Consider the following 19,789-nt stretch of genomic DNA (forward strand, 5'->3'; position numbering starts at 1 on the left):
GTGCAAAATTTCAACTAAATCGGAGCAAAAAATTGGCCTCTGTGGTCATTTGAGTGTAAATCGGGCGAAAGCTATAATGGGAGCTATACCTAAATCTTAACCGATTTCAACCACATTTGACACGCATAGCTATAATGCTCATTCTACTCCCTGTGCAAAATTTCAACTAAATCGGAGCAAAAAATTGGCCTCTGTGGGCAAATGAGTGTAAATCGGGCGAAAGCTATATATGGGAGCTATATCTAAATCTGAACCGATTTGGCTGATATTTTGCAAGCTTTTCGAGACTCACAAAATATTCGGATGTACGGAATTTGAGGAAGATCGGTTGATATACACGCCAATTATGACCAGATCGGTGAAAAATATATATGGCAGCTATATCTAAATCTGAACCGATTTTTTCCAAAATCAATAGGGATCGTCTTTGAGCCGAAACAGGACCCTATACCACATTTTAGGACAATCGGACTAAAACTGCGAGCTGTACTTTGCACACAAAAATACATCAACAGACAGACAGACAGACAGACAGACAGACGGACAGACAGACGGACAGACAGACGGACAGACAGACAGACGGACATCGCTAAATCGACTCAGAATTTAATTCTAAGCCGATCTGTATACTAAAAGGTTGGTCTATGATTACTCCTTCTTGGCGTTACATACAAATGCACAAACTTATTATACCCTGTACCACAGTAGTGGTGAAGGGTATAAAAAGGTGGGGACTAAAACCAAAAATTGTGCATTGGCTATACACGGCAGCGGTTAGATCTATAATGCTATATGGTGTTGTAGTCTGGTGGCCGGCACTTCAGAAACCGACTTGTTTAGATAAAGTTCAGCGTATGGCGAGCTTATGTATCTCAGGCGCATTTAGTAAGACAGGAACAGACTCCCTTAATGTCATGCTGCATCTATTGCCTTTAGACATTTTGGCCAAACAATCAGCTGCAACAACGGCTGTGCGGTTGCGCGAGCTGTCGCTGTGGTCGGAAAAAGGTTACGGTCACAGTTCGGTCCTCAAAATAATGCCAGATGTGCCTAACGTAGTGGATTACACTTTGGCGAGTCAACTTTTCGACAAAAAGTGGGAGACTCTAATCCCCAACAGTCAGGCGTTGTGCACACAGGCCCCGGGGAATAAAGAATATATAGATTTCTACACTGATGGCTCCAAATTGGATGGACAATTGGGTTTCGGAGTATATTCTAATGATCTGGAACTTCGAATAGCGAAAAGATTACCTGATCACTGTAGTGTTTTTCAGGCTAAAATATTAGCAATAAGAGGTGGCGAATTGGCTGAGAAGTAATGTTCCAACAAATATTGGCATTAATATATACTCAGACAGTCAACCTGCAATAAAATCCTTGGACTCTGTGTTCCTTAACTCAAAAACGGCCATCGACTTCCGCAAATTTCTCAATGAGATGGCTGAGCAGTACAATATTCACCTAATATGGGTGGCTGGCCATAGGAACATACCGGGGAACTGCGAAGCGGATGAGTTGGCAAGGCTAGGGACTACCTTACATATTCCAGGGGAACTAGAATCTGTTGGTATGCCCCTGGCTACCTGCAAGCTCATGCTGCGTGAGAAGGCTGTTATGATGGGAAATGTTCGATGGAAGAATTGCAAGGGCTGTAACGACACCAAGCAAATATGGCCCCATTTCAACTTAAACCGCACACTAGATATGCTAGTGTTCTCGAGACGTCAGATATCACTCCTGATATCTGCTATAACGGGTCGCTGCCTGATAGGCAATTTTGCAAAAACTATAGGCGCGAAGTATAATGACTATTGTATGAGCTGTCATGATGCGGAGGAAAAGGAATCAATTAAACACCTCTTATGTGAGTGTCCTGTATTTTGTGTAAAGCGCAAGCAACTTTTAGGAGCATATAGCTTCAGATTACTGGCGGATCTGGAAAACGTTAACTTAACCAGTCTGCCAATGTTTTTGGAACAATCTGGTTGGTTCAACAAAGAAAAATAATGATGAAGGTTCAGCAGTTACAACTAGAAGTGCCCAGATGTAATAGGTACTTTTAGTTAATGTGGTATCACAATGGACTGAATAGTCTAATGGCGTTTTCTTTTCTTATGAAAAATGCGCACTTTTTTTGCATTTTGGCCAGAAAATGTACTTTTTAGGTTCTTTTCTAAAAAAACAGGCAAAAGTGCGAAAAGGCTTCGAATTCTGTTGTGAAAATAGTGCCACGCATAGAGGCAAATTACGGGCATTTTCAGCACTGCCAACAAACGAGAGTGCTGCGATTGCCCAGTTTCCTTCTTTGAATTCTTTTCTGCCCGCTGAAATGATAGCATTTTTTTAGGTTGCTGGTAACATTTTAAAAATGCGCATTCTGTACAGACAAAATGACGGCAAAGCACTTTTTTCAGAAAAGAAAACACCATAAGTGAGCCTGAAACTTAATCGGGCTGCCACTTCAACCTAAACTTAACCTAACCTAAGAGTTTAGTTGCGCTTTTTGGTACACAATAAAGTAGTCAGTGCATCCACACTGCATGAATCGGTGGCAATAACGTAAACAAGTAATTAAACTAGTTTATGATCATTCGTTTACGTTATTGCAACCAATTCATGCAGTATAGATGCATGAAAGGTAGTGCTGTTTTCCTTCACGCCAACAATGCTATACTCAAGATTATATATCACTTCTGAGCAATATTTGTATTAAAATGAGTAATTATATCAGCGCTATGTAGAGCTACTCTAAATCGGCCACAAAAATCAGCGCTGATTCGGTCGTTTTGTAAGCAGTTGGTACTCCCTCTCTCCCTTACAATCCTGCTGAAATAGTGCTCCATTTTTTGCTGGGATAGGATCAGCGCCAATATAAATACAAATTTTAGAAAATTCCTGAAATTCAAATTTTTACTTGAGTTATATTAACACTCATAGAAAACGCTGTCTGCTGTTTTTCAGCAAACAAAATGCTGCTGTTTTAGCAGTTTTTTTTTTTGCTAAAACAGCAAACAATCTGTTATTTTGGAATAGCAAACATACTGCAGGAAAGTCAGTTTGCTGAAATTTTCTCCTGATCCGAATAAAATTATAAATTCACTCCGGTCAAATGGACAATAATAAAATGGTACACATTATATAACATAAAAAATTAAAAACAATTCGTAGTTTTTGATTATGTAATAACATTTGCCTCATTTGTTGTTTGTTATTGTTATTGCTAGAAAAGTACGCGAACAGACCTATTGTTGGTTTTGACAAATGTCAACGTCGATATGTCAAACGCCAACGCCGTCAAAGCATCACTTAAACAAAAACACGAGACAAGTCGGGAAAATGGAAAAATTATTTTGTGTTGTTTTGGAATATATTTTCCAAAATTTTTTATTATATTTGGTAAGTATTGTATTGTATAATATTGTATTCCTTTTAAAGTCCTTTTGTTTTAAAAATTACTATTATGCATTGATATATGGGAGCAGTGGTTCATACCAGCTTTGCAGAAAAACGGTTATCGATTCAATCCTAGTTTCGACCAAACACCATAAAGTTTTGTAATGCTGGTGACATTTCTGAGTGTTTCTAAAATTTTCATCGCAATGGGAATTATGTTCAGGCTCGGCTATAAAAAGGAGATTCCTTGTCTTTGAGCTTCCTACATGGAATCGGGTGGCACTCAGTGACAAGAAAGAAGTGTACCACTGCTGTATCATAATGGACTAAATAGTCAAAGGGAACCTGAAATAACGGGCTGCCACTATAGCTAACCTAAACTGTGCCCGAATGTATCACAATTGGCAAAGTTCACCTTAAATGTGAGTATTAAAACCAGGATAACATTACAAAGTTGCTATTTTACACTGAAAAAACAGTGAACCCTTTTCCATTGCAAAATGAACTAAACTGTAGTAATATTGACCATGATTTAGCCCTTAAGATTTTTTCAACTTGTCTAGTTTATAATTCTCTTAAATTTTAGTTCATTTTTAACATTGTATTTTAGTTCATTTTTACAACACCATACGATTTATATACTCCTACCAAGTTAAAAAGTCAATATTATTTTGGTTTACTTGTTTATTTTGTGGGAAACCCGATAATAAAAATTGGTTAACAGTCTCTTTAAAATGTCGACAACTAAACTATTTTTAAATCAATCCTTCCACAGTACAGAGAAATTAAATAATTAAAGGAACAACAAATCGTTTTACTATTATGAAAATGTTCATACATTAAAATTAAACTTTCTTTAAGCAAAAGTACTTTATTATAAAAACTTATGATGAAAGTTCTTAATACAATGTTTTTTGTGAATAAAAATTATGACCACGTGGAACAGAGAGTAGTTCATTTGAACTCGCTGTTTGGACATTTTGACTTATCCTTTTTTAATTCATCGTAGGTAATTTTTTCACATATCTTGCTGGAAAAAAATGGAACCAATAATGAAAATTGTCAAAAATTAACACCATGTAATGAAATATAATTTTTTAATTCTTCATTTTAGCTTGTAACTTACCATATTTAGGGGCATTTTATCAAATGGTGTAAGGAATTCGACTTTTCTTTGGAAAACGTATCTCATAAAATTTGTACCTGAAACAATTAGAGAAATAATGAAGTATTCTATATATACTCATAAAACTGTGTTTTTATCGATGTGAAGGATTTAATAAAATAAATATTCTATTTTTTAAATTTGTTTGATCCATCTGGAGTTGATCTGAAATTAAATATTGCTTTTACAACAAAGAAAAACATTAAACTGGTTTCCAAAAAAAATTATTAACAAATAATAATATACATAAAAAATATTATTTTTAAAAGAAAGCCATATTAAAAAAATACTTACCAATTTATGAATAAACTATACGCTGAGATATAACAATAAGTTTCCAAATTCACCATTATATGTCTCAAAAATTCAAAATATTCCATGCCTTTATATTCCCTTGTTGCATACCTGCTTAAATGATGCAACAACCCACGCCAACGCCAACTATACAACTGAAGCATGACAAACAAAACCAAGCAAAGCCAAAACATCCCTACAACAACAAAAACACATGTGCCTGTATTGAAAACAACACCTCATCCAGCCAAATAAACATCCACGAATAACAAACACACACACAAACCACTAAATGAAAACAAAACAAACAACCCCACGCTCATGTATACACAACAAAACTCAAGTAACATCATCTTTACATTAATCACATTCCACTATTCCGATAAAGATCTCTGTACTATGCATTAGTTCATCGCATCTGCTCACAATTTACTCTAAGAATAATATTCGTAAAGGCACACCAGTTTATGAACGATGAAACGTTTAACTTAAAATTTGCAAAATTTTCATGAAATGTTATCTACCATTTTTGACGAAAATGTCTATAAATTTAATTACATGTGAACTAAAAATATTTCATTGGGTAATTTTTTACCAACAATTATTAACTATAGAAATTGTCAGTAAGAAATTGCTATCCACTTTCAAGTTAATTTTTCGTGCACTTATTATGTAGAAAATACTTTACATTTCACAAGTAGATTTATAGCATGACAAACGAATTTTTAACTACCAGTTAAGAAATTTTTTAAGGAAATTTCCATCGTATTTTGTAGGCCATGAACTAAACGATTGCTACTTAGAATTTGTAAAATTTCCTTTCGAGTAGTTAATTTTCGTTGAAGATACGAAAAATGAACTAAAATTCTGGAAAATTCTTGTAATAAATTATTGTAAAAATCTTCTTAAATTTACGAGACACTTTTTTTCTGTGTAGCTAAATAATGCCACGGCCTTAAGGGAATAATGTATGCTTTTAGTATGAATCAATTTGATTTTTTGCTAAAAGCAAAAGCACGTTCAATATAATTCCTATAAATAAAAATTTTTTTATATCTAGCTCAATTCTCAATAACAACTCCCTGGGAATTTTTCCCTCTTCGCTGTTCCCCTATTCTAAACAAAATCTCCCTGGGGAATTCCCTTTTCCCTTATTCTAAACCAACTTCGAAAATGGGAAATTTTTCCCTTAGGGAAAAATTGATATTACAAATGACAATAAAAAGGGAAAACGATGACATTTTTTGGGAATAATTCCCCCAAAAAAATCAAGGGAGTTGTAACCAAAATGCATCATTTCTCTGTAATTTCCGATCAAAAACCTTAAATTAAAATTGATGATGGGATACATCCAACTACCGAATGCTCATCTCATGGTCACATATCTGTACACATTTTAAAAATTCTTTTATATAGAAAATAAAGGTTTTTGTTTCTTAAAGGAGCAATAATGTGAAAATGTGTCCCGCGTGGCGTAAAAAGCTGAAGAAATTTACTAGTTTTCTTCTTCCGTTTTGATGAAATATATCCAATTAGGGCATAGGTGTTCTTTAATATATTTTTGACTTCTTTATGAACTTTGTTCAGGCTACTCTGGGCCACAGGTATGTCTCGATCTTTTCATACGCCCTTTTTTGTAGCCACTTTCGACAAAGAAGCGTAGCATCTAATCTTACTAGTGGAGATAATCCAAAAGACTTGCGTTGGGGTGGAATGTGGGCTGCTAATACATCCAACAGGAATTTGAAGGCTGGATTATTTACCCTACAATATTTGTCTAAGTGAGTCCGAATCAAATCGGGCTGGCACTTTAACCCTATAAATCCCATGAACTAAGTAACAACCTCTTCATATACAAGTATGTAGTTACAACGTTTCAGACAACTCAAGTGGTTAATGGCATCGCGTAGCTTTCTCCTTTCTATCCTTTAGACCTTGTTACGTTGATACGCCTCTCCTCAGCTACTACTATAAACACGGCACTAAACATTTTTGACGTTTTTCGCATTTAACTCAACTTTTACATCAATTTAATACAATTTCAATTCAAAATTTTAATATTAAAAATTTATTAAAATACAACAGTTGAAGTAAAACAGCTGTCTTCGAACACTCTGAATTATTTCCCCCATGTTATTCCCTTCCACTACTGTTTAGAATAGGAGGATTTTATTCCCGGGGAAAATGAATTCCCAGGGAACACATTCCCTAGGGAATATTCAGAATTGGGCTGCTTTATTAAAAAAATTTTAACCTCTATTTTCGAATTCAGGAGATGAAAATACATAACAAGCAAACTCTCATCAAATGTAAATTTTAGTGTAAGCTAGTGTATGTACTAATTGTTTTTTTTTTTTTTTACTTTTCATTACAGATTGTCTTAACATTGTTATGTTTTATCCGCGTGTATAAGGCCAAAGAAGAAAAACAAACGAAAATAAATCCTGGACAACAATCCAACTCAACTTCCAATACTTTGATGGAATTCAATTAATTTCACACATTTAATACATGTAGAAGTTATAGTATCAAATGATATACGGGTTTCATTTCAACATATCGTTAAAAAACTACAATTTTGTTGCTGGGACAACAAACATTTGTAGTTGTTTTAGCAGTAGAAATGTTAGCTATTTCAATTAACGCATTTTGCTACAATAGCAGCGATGTTTGTCAAAAACTTTTAGCAAACACGTTTGCAAATTCAGCAGCATTTGTTTGCTATTGTAGCTGTAAAAAATGTTTGCTGTTTCAACTAACGAATGTTTGCTGAAACAACTACATGCTACTGCTGTCCCTTTTTCAGCAAACAAAAACTGCTGTTTTAGCAAACATTTTTGCTATTATGAGTAACAAAATTTTCTGGGTGTATGAATGTAAAATGCAATCGTCGCTAGGGGTTAAGAATGTTATTATATACCGTCAAGTATTGATGAATCCGTTTCTTTAATATTTTCGATACACAAAATTGCAAATTACTTAAATCATCATAATTTCCGCTGTCGCAATAAGAGATATAGCCCATTACAGTAGCTGATAATTCTTTCTTGGATAATTGTACCTTATTTTCTAATAAATAATTGCATAGAATTCTTTGGATGTAACGTTTCCCTATTCCGATCACTAATAGCATGCCAATTTTTGAAAAACGACATACATCATTGACAATAGACTATAGCTGAGAAAGGTTCTCGGCATTAAAACATGTGACCAATTTTAGTTATCATATTAAATATATGTATACAGTTTATTGCTATTTTAATTATTTAACACTACACTTTATTTTAAATAGGTTCTTTGTAGCTACGACTAATCGATATTGTTTGCATTAGAAATATTTACACATAACATGGGGAGGGAGTGGGATAACTGCTTATTTAACTACACACAAACGGCAATACTTAATTAGTCATTCGTTCGTTCGGTACTTCATCCGAACAAACAAATAAATTCAAGCTAAATTCATATGGAAATTTAATTAATATGTAATATGTATGGTGAATAAGCCTAGATACAATTGATTTTGCTTCTATTTTCTGGTAACATTTAATTTAAATAAATCTACATCATTGTCTTTTTTGTTGAATTTTGCAAGCATAAAAAAATTAAATGCATTTAAATAAAATTAAGCCAAAGCCCAGCCAGAACAGTGTGTCGGACTGAGATTAGATAATGTGGCACTCCTAGATGGATAAACAGACGTAGCCACAGATTTTTCTTTTCGTTTGTTGAAGTGAGGCTGCCGGGTGCTATTACTACATGGCATTGTCTGAAGTTGTGACTCCCTCTAATTGCAAACGCCAACTACGACACACACACACGCACAGACACACTGAATAAGGTAGGTATATGGGTGAGTAATAGCAAGCGAAGGATACATTTAAGTTTGTATGTATCTGTTTGACTATGAAGACATTGGTTATTTCCAGGGCGTCTTGTTATTTTTATATGTTTAAATATTTACCTATAAATACACATTAGATTTAAAATTTAACGTTAACTTAGAACTACGCATAGCATATGCCGCGACGGCGAAGGTGTGTGAGAGGGGGTGAGTTTAATTATCAAAATGTGTAGAACCCAATGAGCTGGCATGACCTGCTTCCGCATCAACGTACATCCGATTTTGAACGTATTATGGTCGTTTTCTAGATTAAATACAATCCTCGTTTGGCCCTTCAAACAAGTACAAATATTTACAAAATTCCCTTTTGAGCATGGAGTTTGCTCGGAGCATACTTCAATAAACCATGTCGGTTATTTTAGGGGTTCTGGCCCGTGTGGTGGGCTGCCTGTGTTTCCTTATGCATTGTTGTTTAATTAAAATCACATCATGTTATTGCTGTCCATGTCGACATCATCTCCATCATCATTCATGTTGTTAACTCTGTTGTCATTGCTGGTGAAGAGTAGTGAGGTTTGATGTGGTTTACGTAGATATACAGCATAGCCCACCGATATTTTACAGAAATTCCTTTGGTACGCAATGTATTTAGTAACAGTCCTCTATCCTCAGGGCTAACAATCGTGGGGATAAAAAATCTAAAAGCCAACGATTGCTTAATCTGGAGGTGTGCAACAAGTGGTTTGCTTATTCTGATGCCATCTTCTCGCATTGAGTTAGTCATTGTGGTTGACATACAAAAGAGATATTCTCTGGGAGTGTTGTTCTTTATTGAGTACTTTGATTTGATATACTTCGCTTGGCGGTCAGCAGCAGTCAAGAGACTGACCACTTGATTTTCCTAACATGTGTCCTATTTACAGTTTATGCGATTTCCCTTTATTCATCTAAGCCCATCTCTGAGACGACATCAATGACATTAGATGTATGCTTTTCCACTCCATTCAGTTCTTTTTCTATTGTAATACGGATGTGTAACCTACGATGTTATTAGAGCATCCTTGAGTGCCGTTGCATTGGGGCCGTTTGTCAGGGCAGAATTTGTGTGTTTGATTTTGGGGAGTGATTCGGTGTCATGCGATGGAATTTCATGTGAATCGGGTGGTGATGTATCCATGGTTGGGTCTTCGTTGCAGTGCGACGGATGATGGGTAGTGGAGGAGGTTGAAGTGGTTTTGGGGTCGACACTATTGCTACCACAATGACTATCCATTGTGTTTGATGCAGTGATTGTGGTCTCTGATGTGGAATTCACAGTATTCGCCACTAATAGTCCGGAGTATTTGACACCATTTAGTTCAAGGTTAACCACCAGTTGTTGTTCACCATTCTCGTTGGTACCTGATACAAGCAGAGAAAAATTAATGTTATAGAGTGAAGATTTTACACCACAATGTGCTAGTCCAATTAAACTTACCATTGCGAGTAACGCGAAATTGCATGCCCGATAATAGATTTAAGGCGTCCAGAGCTCCGAGGGAAGATGAGTTTGGGGTTGAAAAGTTGTTTCCCTCAGAGTTTCCACCACTTGAATCAGAGCCTTGGTTTTGCATATGCTGTTTAGATAAGTGAATTTTTTTGGTGGAAATGGGAGATATGTGACCATTGCCAGCGGATGCCGCCGATGTCGAAGGTGAATTCTCTATTGCAGAATCATCAGACTTATCATTATGTACACTACTGTTACTACCATGGTGGCGGGGAGGACGAGCAGATATGCCGTTTAGTTGCTGGCGATCCATTGGGTCATCATGTGACGAATTTGCGGTGGTATTGTGGTCGGCATCTCCCTCGTGTTCTTCATCATGCTCACCATCAGAATCATGGCTGTCTACGGTGCCACCTTTATAGTGAAAGTTTACGGCTGCTGCCGCTGCGGCCATACCAGGTGGTAAGTAAAAGCTTGCCGGAAATCCGGCACGCTTTGCTGGTGGTGGCTGATGATGAAATTCATCTTCGCGCTCGTTAACTTCAGGGCTGGGAACTCGTTCACGTTCTCGTTTTATTGAGGCGACACCTGGCGGTGAATCCGTTAGGTTGAGAGCTTCACTACTAAAAATATAAAGAAGTGTGTTATTATAAAGACGTCAATCGTAAGACAATTTGTAAAGAGTTCATTTTATCCTAGACGAGATGGATGAGGGAAAATGAATTGCAGAGTTGCATTCTAAGTTATTGTCGAATGTTGGACAAACTGTGCATGAAAATAATATAGTGCACTCGCCGTAATGTGAACTAATTAAAACGAATAGAATTCACGTTAGCGAATTTTGAATTTCAGAAAAAAAAACATAGCCATATTCAGGAGTTGTACACGTTTTAGCGTGATAGTCTTTTATTTTTGATATTAGTAATATTAAAAACATAAATTATATGGTCACACTTGGCAAATGAGTGTCAAACTTTTTTCCTGGTGCACTTTCGAAATATCTGGATACCGTTTTTGAAAAATACTCCTATTATGAGGTAATGTATCCAATATGAGCTAAAAATTTGTACTGGTTTAACTGTTTCGTGATTTCTGTCGTATATTTGTCCAGTGTGGCCATATCTTAACACTTTATGACAAAAAATGTTCATGTTATACATCTTTTTAGCTTGTTCACGTTAAGGTAGGTACTACGTTCGGTTTTCGAACTGAAAAACCCATTATTTTCGCGATTACTTTTCCAGAAATAATCAAAATTATAAATGAAAACAAGCATTTTCCTGTAAAGACTTGTCGAAATCTAGAGGAACATGAAACTGCGCATCAATTGAGTTAATTTATCTGCTTTATATTGAACTGTCTCAATAAAGTAACCGCGAAAAGGAGTAGTTAGTGTAAGAAAACGCGTGTTCACGTTATGCGGAATTCACGATTCACGATTCACTCGCGGTGCACTCTATGTCAATTGTTTTAATTTTTTTATTAATCCGACTTTGTGCATCGAATTCTGCAACATGTAAATGTTATTACACTAAACTGCGTCTTCATTTCGCGGTTACTTTATTTCAGTACAATATATAAATTCAATACATATGAAAACAGTTTGCGAAGGTAAATAGCCTTACAAGCAAATATTTGGGTTTTCAATTTTAGATAAAAGAAATTCTGTTTTCTTATAGAGTATTTTCCCTTCAACCAAATTTACTGAATTTTGTGAATTAACCACTGTCTCTAACCAGCTTTATTTAAGGACAAATGAGAACTTTGTCTAAAATGAAATATTTTCTTTCAGTGTAGAAACTACTCTACTCATAAACTATATATTTTCCTTATTTTTTTGTTTAAAATAATAGCGAATATTAGTTTTGGTTACCTTTTCGGCTTTTTTCTCATTGAAATTAATTCACCATATGTAATGCTGTATTTTATAGAGATCAACGAAAGTAAAAATCGTGGAGCTAATACATGGATCGTGCGATACATAAGGGATGATAAATGATGTTGACGTAAAAGTACTAAAAATGTATTATAAATTTACTTTTCCAAGCCAAAAGGTGCTAAAATTACATAATATCAACATTGAAGACTATTGTAAACGTATACGTATATTTAAATCTAGACTTCGACATTTTTTTTAGATTTTCTAAAAAAAATTATTTTGCAAAATTTTATTTCTATAGAAAATTTTGTCAAAAGTTTATGTTTGCAGGAAATTTTCTAAAAATTGTATTTCTGCTAAAATTTTTAAAAATTTTATTTCTGTGAAATTTTGTAAAAATTTAATTTCTATAGGAAATTTTGTCAAAATTTTATTTAAAAAAATTGTCAAAATTTATTTTCTATAGAAAATTTTGTCAAAATTTTATTTCCATAGAAGATTTTGTCAAAATTTTGCCAAAAGTTTATTTCAGTAGAAAATTTATGAAGAGGTACCTCTTTGCAAAATCTATCAAATCAAGAATTCTACCAATGTACAAAACAGTATTTCGTCTCCTTCTTGGCATTTCAAATATATACACTATCTTATAATAGTCTGTTCCTCAGAGTGGTGGAAAAAAAATCACATTTGCGGACGAATGCGGTATAGACAATATTCCTCTCATCGTCTCAAAAATGTTGAGATCCTGTAATAAAAACTATAATATTCTCATTTTGGACTACATTTATGTCTTCAATGTCCTCTATTTATAATTTTTGTAGTTGAGCTGATATCTGAGAAAAGTTCACATTTAAGTAATTGTGAATGAAAAAGTATCAAATGGCTCGCGGTCGTGCCACGGTGCTTTTGGCAGTCGAAATGTATCAAAAAAAGCACAAAAGTGTCAACTTTATCAACCCTGCGATACATGCAATCTACGGAAAGAGAGGGAGAGAGCTCTTGTAGTTAGCATCTCGTGTGCTCTCAAAGCCTTTGTTACATTTTAATTTAGCTATATTACATGTGCTATAAACGGAGATATCAAAATTTCGTTTGAAATAAGATTGAGATAAAAAAATCTCACAAAAGGTATTTTTAAAGTGGATATGTAATGCTATAAGTTAAAGTACATAAATGATTTTTTCAAATGAAATTTATTTAAAAATTAATCAATTTAACAGATTTACTTCCGCTTCAGTTTAAATGATAAGTTATACGTGTCTTCATATCTAAATTCAAAAGCGTTCCATCCTCCCACTCACCGCATCACTGGATACGTCTGGCCCAGCGACGATTATTGACACCCTACTGCCGGTGGTTGGTGCACGGTAAGATGGTATATGGGTTTGCTATTGGAGCGCTTTTTATAACAATACAAACAAAAGCTGGGTACAAAATAATGACGGCGTTTATAGCAAAAACAATACACAAAGGAAGATAGGAAATTGGCTACTGAGGAGATCAAACCATTTACGGTGTTAGTTTCATACTTGTCGTTTATCGAACCAAACGCGTATACGACAAGTATTGACATAGCATTAAAATGCAAATAAAAAAAAAAAATTAAGTGAATGAAATAAATTTCCATAAAGGGGAAAATGTAATTGTTTATCGTTGCCTAAAATTTAACATTAGGGCTGTTTTCTTTTAGCACTGGATACCCTAAGCCTTGAAGGACTACAAGAAAACAGAGTACTCGTTTATCCAGGACATCTCCAAAAATATGCAACACTGTCATCAGCTGTTCAAAAACAATCACAGAAAAGAAGTGAAATCTTGCATTTTGAATGTATGAAATGCTCCAATTAGTAATAAATATTTACTGCTGCGATTATTTAAGACCCTATACCACTTTGAATTTCATGTTTTTCGATAAATTAGTCACAATAAAGTGCTATTGTGAATCGATGAAGCGTCACTTTATCAAAACACAATCTGATAAGATCGGCGCGACTTGCACTGATGAGATGTTCTGGATAGAACACCAGTGCAACGATGTTCTGGATAGAACACCAGTGCAACGATGTTCTGGATAGCCCATACAAATGGTGTATCCAGTGCAAAAAGAAAACAGCCCTATTGTTTCATTAAGAAAATTAAGTTTTTCATTTAAAACAATAAAAACGAAAAACAAATAAAAAACTTACAAACATGTATGGAACTAACATGACAAATGCAACATTTGGTATGACGCAAGCCAATTTCCTAACTTCCTAAAATTTATTGTCTTTGGTTTATAGTGTCCTAGTGAAGACAAAAACGACATCTATTGGTTTTCTCCGGTAATGTAACCACAATGAACAAATTAACAATATTCACTAGAGAACCCTGTAGTTCATATTCGGCATCACAAATATGGTATCTTGGGAAAATATATGCCTTTCTCATGGATGTATTAGCTAAGTCGATTCTACATTTTTGCTGTTAGGGTTGTTGTCTAGAGCAATTGGTGGAAACAGATGTGAAACATAATTCATAGCAACTCGAATTCAAATACTGTTTTGAAATAAAGTTGAATTGATGCGTTTTTCAAAACATTATTTTTATGTACCACCGTAGCTGTAGAGGAGTAGTTTAATATGCGGGGTTAGTTATCAGAGAATGAAGCCGCCAAGTCGCGTCGCCGATTTTAGCCGCCGCCGACCATTTTTTCCCAGTCGAAACCACCGCCAATTAATCCAAAATATTGTTTTTAAATCAGAAAAATTTATTAACAATTGTTTTTTTTTTTCGTCAAAATGTCTAACATTCCACCCAATATCCTTCAGTATAAAGTTGCTATAATAATTTTGCATAAATTTAGCTCACAAAATTTGAATGAAATGTAAATGTGATTGGAAGATTAGTTGTACAACTAATCTCATTACCATTCGGATAACTTAAACTTGCTTTTATTTTCCTTTATTTATTTTATATACCTGTAATCCATACCTGTCATCGATGTAATCGATGTGTTTGCGCGTGGGTTGTTTTTTTAGTTGGAATCGCGTTGTTATGGTATACGGAGAGATTGTTAAAAAATAATATAGTAAAATAATATAATAAATAACAAATAAAATATTTGTTATTTTAAATTAGTGAGAAAATTTTTCGTTTTTTTTTTAATTATTGAACAAAAATAAGAAACAATAAGTCTATCAATGTCCATGATGGTGTATAAAGAAAGAAAACAGCAACAATATAACAACCCCTTCATTCGTCTTCATTTTGGAATCTTCAATTAGCAGGTAACATTCATACAGTGACGCTAACCTTTTGTGAAAAAATTGGTTTATGATTTTTTATATTTGTAGGTATTGAAATTGTAAAAAGAGGACAAAATCGTTACGCAGCATCTTATTAAAAGTGAAAGGAACAATAAGAAGAAAAGCATTACGTTTTACAGTTTGTAACATTACATGGAAATTGGAAATGGTGGAATAATAAACTACTATTTCAAGACCAGTCGAAGCTGTTAATTCTTAATAAATATATTTAATATATTAATAAAACATGTCTTTTATTGAAGAAAAACTGCCTATATAAATAAATAAACCCGTATTTAAAAACGAAGGTAAGCAGTTCTAATTTTGAAGTAAAAGGTTTACCACAAATATGTAAGATTTGTCCAAATGAATGAAAAAAGTTCAATAAAATCATTCCATATATGAATTAAATTCAGTTAAATTTTTTCATTCTGTAGTATAGTGGTACAAAATATAGGAAAATGTTAACTAATATATGGAATGCATTCTAATTTCTATGAAAATCACATCGTTCAAACAAATAAAAATGTCTTTGTCGCTATACGAAGTTCAACTTTCTTCACAATGAGTTCATTTTAACTTAACCCTGGACAGTCATCCTTCGTCAAAATGACGACGCGTAATTTCATTTTATTAATTTTTGTCTTATACTAATTAAAAACAAATTGAATAAGGAAATAAACTCAATTTTGATTCTCATTTTTGCTCATGATGCAAATTATAGGGTCTTAAATTAAGCCGTAATCAAAATAAGGATGACTTTTCAGGGTTAAAGAAGTGGTCACTTTTTTCTGGGTGTACTATTTGTAAAAAGAAGAAAAGAAAAAAAACATTCGAGTATTGACGCATCAATCTGAACTTTTTCTGAAATTTTATTCTTCTAGTTTTTTTTGTATCATACCCAGAATAAAGGCTTATTGTCAAACTTATGTCACATTTAACGTATTTATTACTTTTATGAGAAGCAATTTTAGACAAACGAAATTAACCTTTGTTATAAAGATCCGAATTTATGACAAGCGTTACAGCGATTGGCCCTATTTTTTATTTGCTTCACAAGAATATTTCTTAGAGGGAAAGAAATATTTGCTTGTCTAAAATTTCGTTCATCAGAAAAGAAACTTGTCCTTCCAGTTAATATACAAGCTCGTTACGAGAAATGGAATGCAATTTAATTGAATATTTGCCTACCCCCATCTTTTTTTTTTTTTTCATAAAGCCGTTTACATTTTTCTCTTCAGTGTATAAGCAGCCCATCATAACCCAGATTTCTTTCAACAAAAATATGTAAAATTTTTGTATATTCTAACTAACAATTTATTGCCATAGGTATTTGTCACTTCGATGAAGCGAAAGTTTCTTAACGTTTAACGGTATCTAGGATTAATCTAATGAAGTTCTCCGTACAAGGTGATCATGTTCACCGTTCTAATAATGAAAAAAAAAAATAATAAATAATAATTCTAATTCCACATACACACTAACCTATTTCTTACAACAATTAGAGTTATTTTTTTATGATATCAATGAACTTTGATGCTTGCATTTAAGTAAAATCTTACCGTTGAACTTCTGCACCAGGGGAGACATTCGCTGCTGGTGGAGGACTGGTATTATTGTGATACATTTGCCATAAGGCTACACGGGACATTTCCAATGCATTTAATGCATCTCTTGGACTTATTTCCGGACTCTGTGGAGAATGCTGTCTCTGTTGTTGAATTTGTTGTTGTTGCTGCTGCTGTTGCTGTTGATGCTGCTGATGATGTGGCGATAGCCCCATATTGGTTGAACCGCCATTACCAATCACATTCTGTTCCTTTTTCACTTGAATTAATTTCAAATACTCTATCATCCGTTGTTCTATTTCTTGGGTCACCAGATTTGGTACTTGGCCAAATGTGGGTGCCATCAGTCTGTGATGTGCCTGTTGTAGTGCCGCCTGTGCTTGTTGATTGTTTGCAGCAGCTGCATGTGTTACCAATGCCAACGGGGACATTTGTTGCATTCCTCCGGGCAAATTGGGTCGTGCCATTGGAGACTGCAAACGAAAGTGTAACTCGTTAATACTCCCAATAATCATTAACATTGACATGTAACTACATGACAGAATGTCATAATACCTACCATTTGCATTTGATTATGCATTGCCTCATATTGGCCATAACTGGAGCGGCGTCCTTCGCGACGATTACCATCAATTGCAGCCTGAAGTTCGGCCGGTGTGCTGAGATTCTTCTTCTCGCATTCATATGGGTACAAGTACTTCATATATCTGAAAAGGGGAAAAAGGAGGTTGTGGCAAATTAGACGAGAATCATTCGATATTATTTGGGAGTTGACATTGAATTTCTAAAATAGAATCGATTTGTTTTGAGAAGTCATTATGGTTCCACTGATTAAATCATGGTTCAAAATGCCTCTGCACGTACCACCTGTAGCGCGTCCATGCATTCGTATCTTATGCAGAACCACCAGAACCCTGGCCACAATCGCTACGTCATTATGGACGCCAACGATGTCCATGAATGTCTCAACATCAGTGGATGAATCCATGGTAACAAACAAATGGGAGAAGACGCACGTTTTCTCAGGAAAAAAAAAAAACGATAAGGAAGGCATACCTTCCTTTGTGTTTAATGTACCACTATTTGTTTTTCGGCATCTTGATCTTGAGGTCGATCGTTGTGGGGTCGATTGTTTGTAATTCATCAACGCATACACGCAATATTGTGCATTTAATTTAATAAACACTCAAGAACTCAATCAATAAATAAAGTGCAAATATCCACATTCATATCGAACGCCCCAATGTCCACAAGCTTGCATGTTTAGTGACCAACAGGTATGCCAAATTTGATATAGATTTGGAAACAGCAGAACCGTCTGCTGAAATGACATAAATGCTGCGAAACGAATAGCAGTTGTAATATAAAGAATTGTTAGGACATTACAATGCATTTAGAGAAAATTTATATCCGAAAAGTGGGCTTAGTGTTTTCTTGAACACACAACATCAATATCAAAACATAGATTTCTCTGTATGATCTGGCTTTGCGATGTTTCTTAAAGAAATAATGGACCGTGGAACGTTTTAAATTCCACATTTTATTCAGCACAATAGCATAGAATTGTCGAAGATGTTCTGAAACATTACAATGTTGAATTATTACACTCTAAAAGTAAATGAGCGATTTATGCTCTTGTGAATCCATCACCCGAATACCTAATACTTTTTGCAACGATTTTATTTGCTGGTTAAACATAGGCAAGATTCATTTGAATTTTGAATGTCCATTTCATGCTTTATCCTTTTTGTAACGTCCGATCGTCTACCATGTTGCCAGTGTATGTGTATGTGTGTGTGTCTGCTAAGACATTCTGTGAATTATCAAGTAAACATTAAGCGTACAACAACGAGAAAGACGTTTTTGCTTCGAGACGCTTGAATCAACACGAAACGCTGTAACCATCGAGATGTGAGACATGCTGCTAATTATCATCGACATGATTACGAGCGAACAGTACTCTTTTGTGCAACTTGCACCATTGTGCTGGAGGAGTAAAGATGATAATGATGAGGCTGGCAATTGCCATCATTCCATTCCATCCAGTCATATGTGAAGAGCCGGTGGGTGAATTGCGAACAATATCTGGGGAATTGAGGGCCTTAAATACCAAAAGCTATTTATATTATGGTGATTTCGATTCTAATAAAAAGTGCAACAAATTTGAACTTGGTTGCAAAATATAGAAGGCATTGTTAAACACTATCATCTAGGTTGGGTTAGGTTACGTTATAGAGGACGACACCATTCCGTGGAAAATAACTGGTATCCCCTTGAGCATTTGGTCCATTATGTTAATTTTTCCTTCACCTGCTAACGGCATCAAACATCAAAGATTTTTTTTCTTTTCGTGGTATCAACTTCTATCTTGTCTTTAAAAATCGTTGGAGAGCGACTGAAACTTGTCGGCTATTATCGATGTTATATATTCCCATAAATTCTGGTTCTGGCTTGTCGATGAAACAAATACTGAATGTCAAACTGGTTTTTCTTGGCCAAAATTTTGTTTCGTAGAATTCCTATATTTTAGGTTTACTGTAAGATTTTCCGGCAGAGCTCTTATTCTAAAGGAATTTTTAGAAAATAATACATAATAGAAGTCCGATTATAGTATGGGTATACAAATATATGCTCAGACCTATAATAATACATAGTAATGTGGGAGATAAGTGACTAATCATAAAGGCAAGTGATTTCAGATATATTTACTCAAATAGTTACTGTTATTGTAGTCCTTATTCTGATAACCTATTGAAGCAAAAGCTCAATTTTTAGAATTGTATCTTGAAGATTGAAAACTTATAACGTCTCTGGTATCTACAGCTCGATATTATAAAAAGGAAACTGTTTTTTGGAGTGGTAGCAGTGTT

At 34.5% G+C, this 19,789-nt stretch overlaps 1 protein-coding gene across 3 annotated transcripts in view; it reads right to left on the reverse strand.

Annotated features, from left to right (window-relative positions):
- Window positions 1-8,069: 8,069 nt before the first annotated feature.
- retn (retained) overlaps window positions 8,070-19,789 on the reverse strand; it is a 115,638-nt gene continuing 103,918 nt past the window's right edge. The window contains exons 8-12 of one of the 3 annotated variants that reach the window (XR_012722658.1): window positions 17,479-17,626; window positions 16,914-17,392; window positions 10,177-10,811; window positions 8,820-10,100; window positions 8,070-8,759 (exon numbers count right to left, since the gene is read on the reverse strand). Coding sequence is in view for 2 of the 3 variants with exons in the window: in XM_075309678.1 (XP_075165793.1) it covers window positions 9,739-10,100; window positions 10,177-10,811; window positions 16,914-17,392; window positions 17,479-17,626 (1,624 nt within the window). In the remaining variant the exon portion in view is untranslated. Of the gene's footprint in view, window positions 10,101-10,176; window positions 10,812-16,913; window positions 17,393-17,478; window positions 17,627-19,789 lie in introns of all 3 variants that reach the window. The other 2 variants (XM_075309679.1, XM_075309678.1) reach the window with 2 other exon arrangements.

The sequence above is a fragment of the Haematobia irritans genome, chromosome 5, assembly GCF_050003625.1.
Source record: "Haematobia irritans isolate KBUSLIRL chromosome 5, ASM5000362v1, whole genome shotgun sequence".
NCBI classification, from domain to species: domain Eukaryota; kingdom Metazoa; phylum Arthropoda; class Insecta; order Diptera; family Muscidae; genus Haematobia; species Haematobia irritans.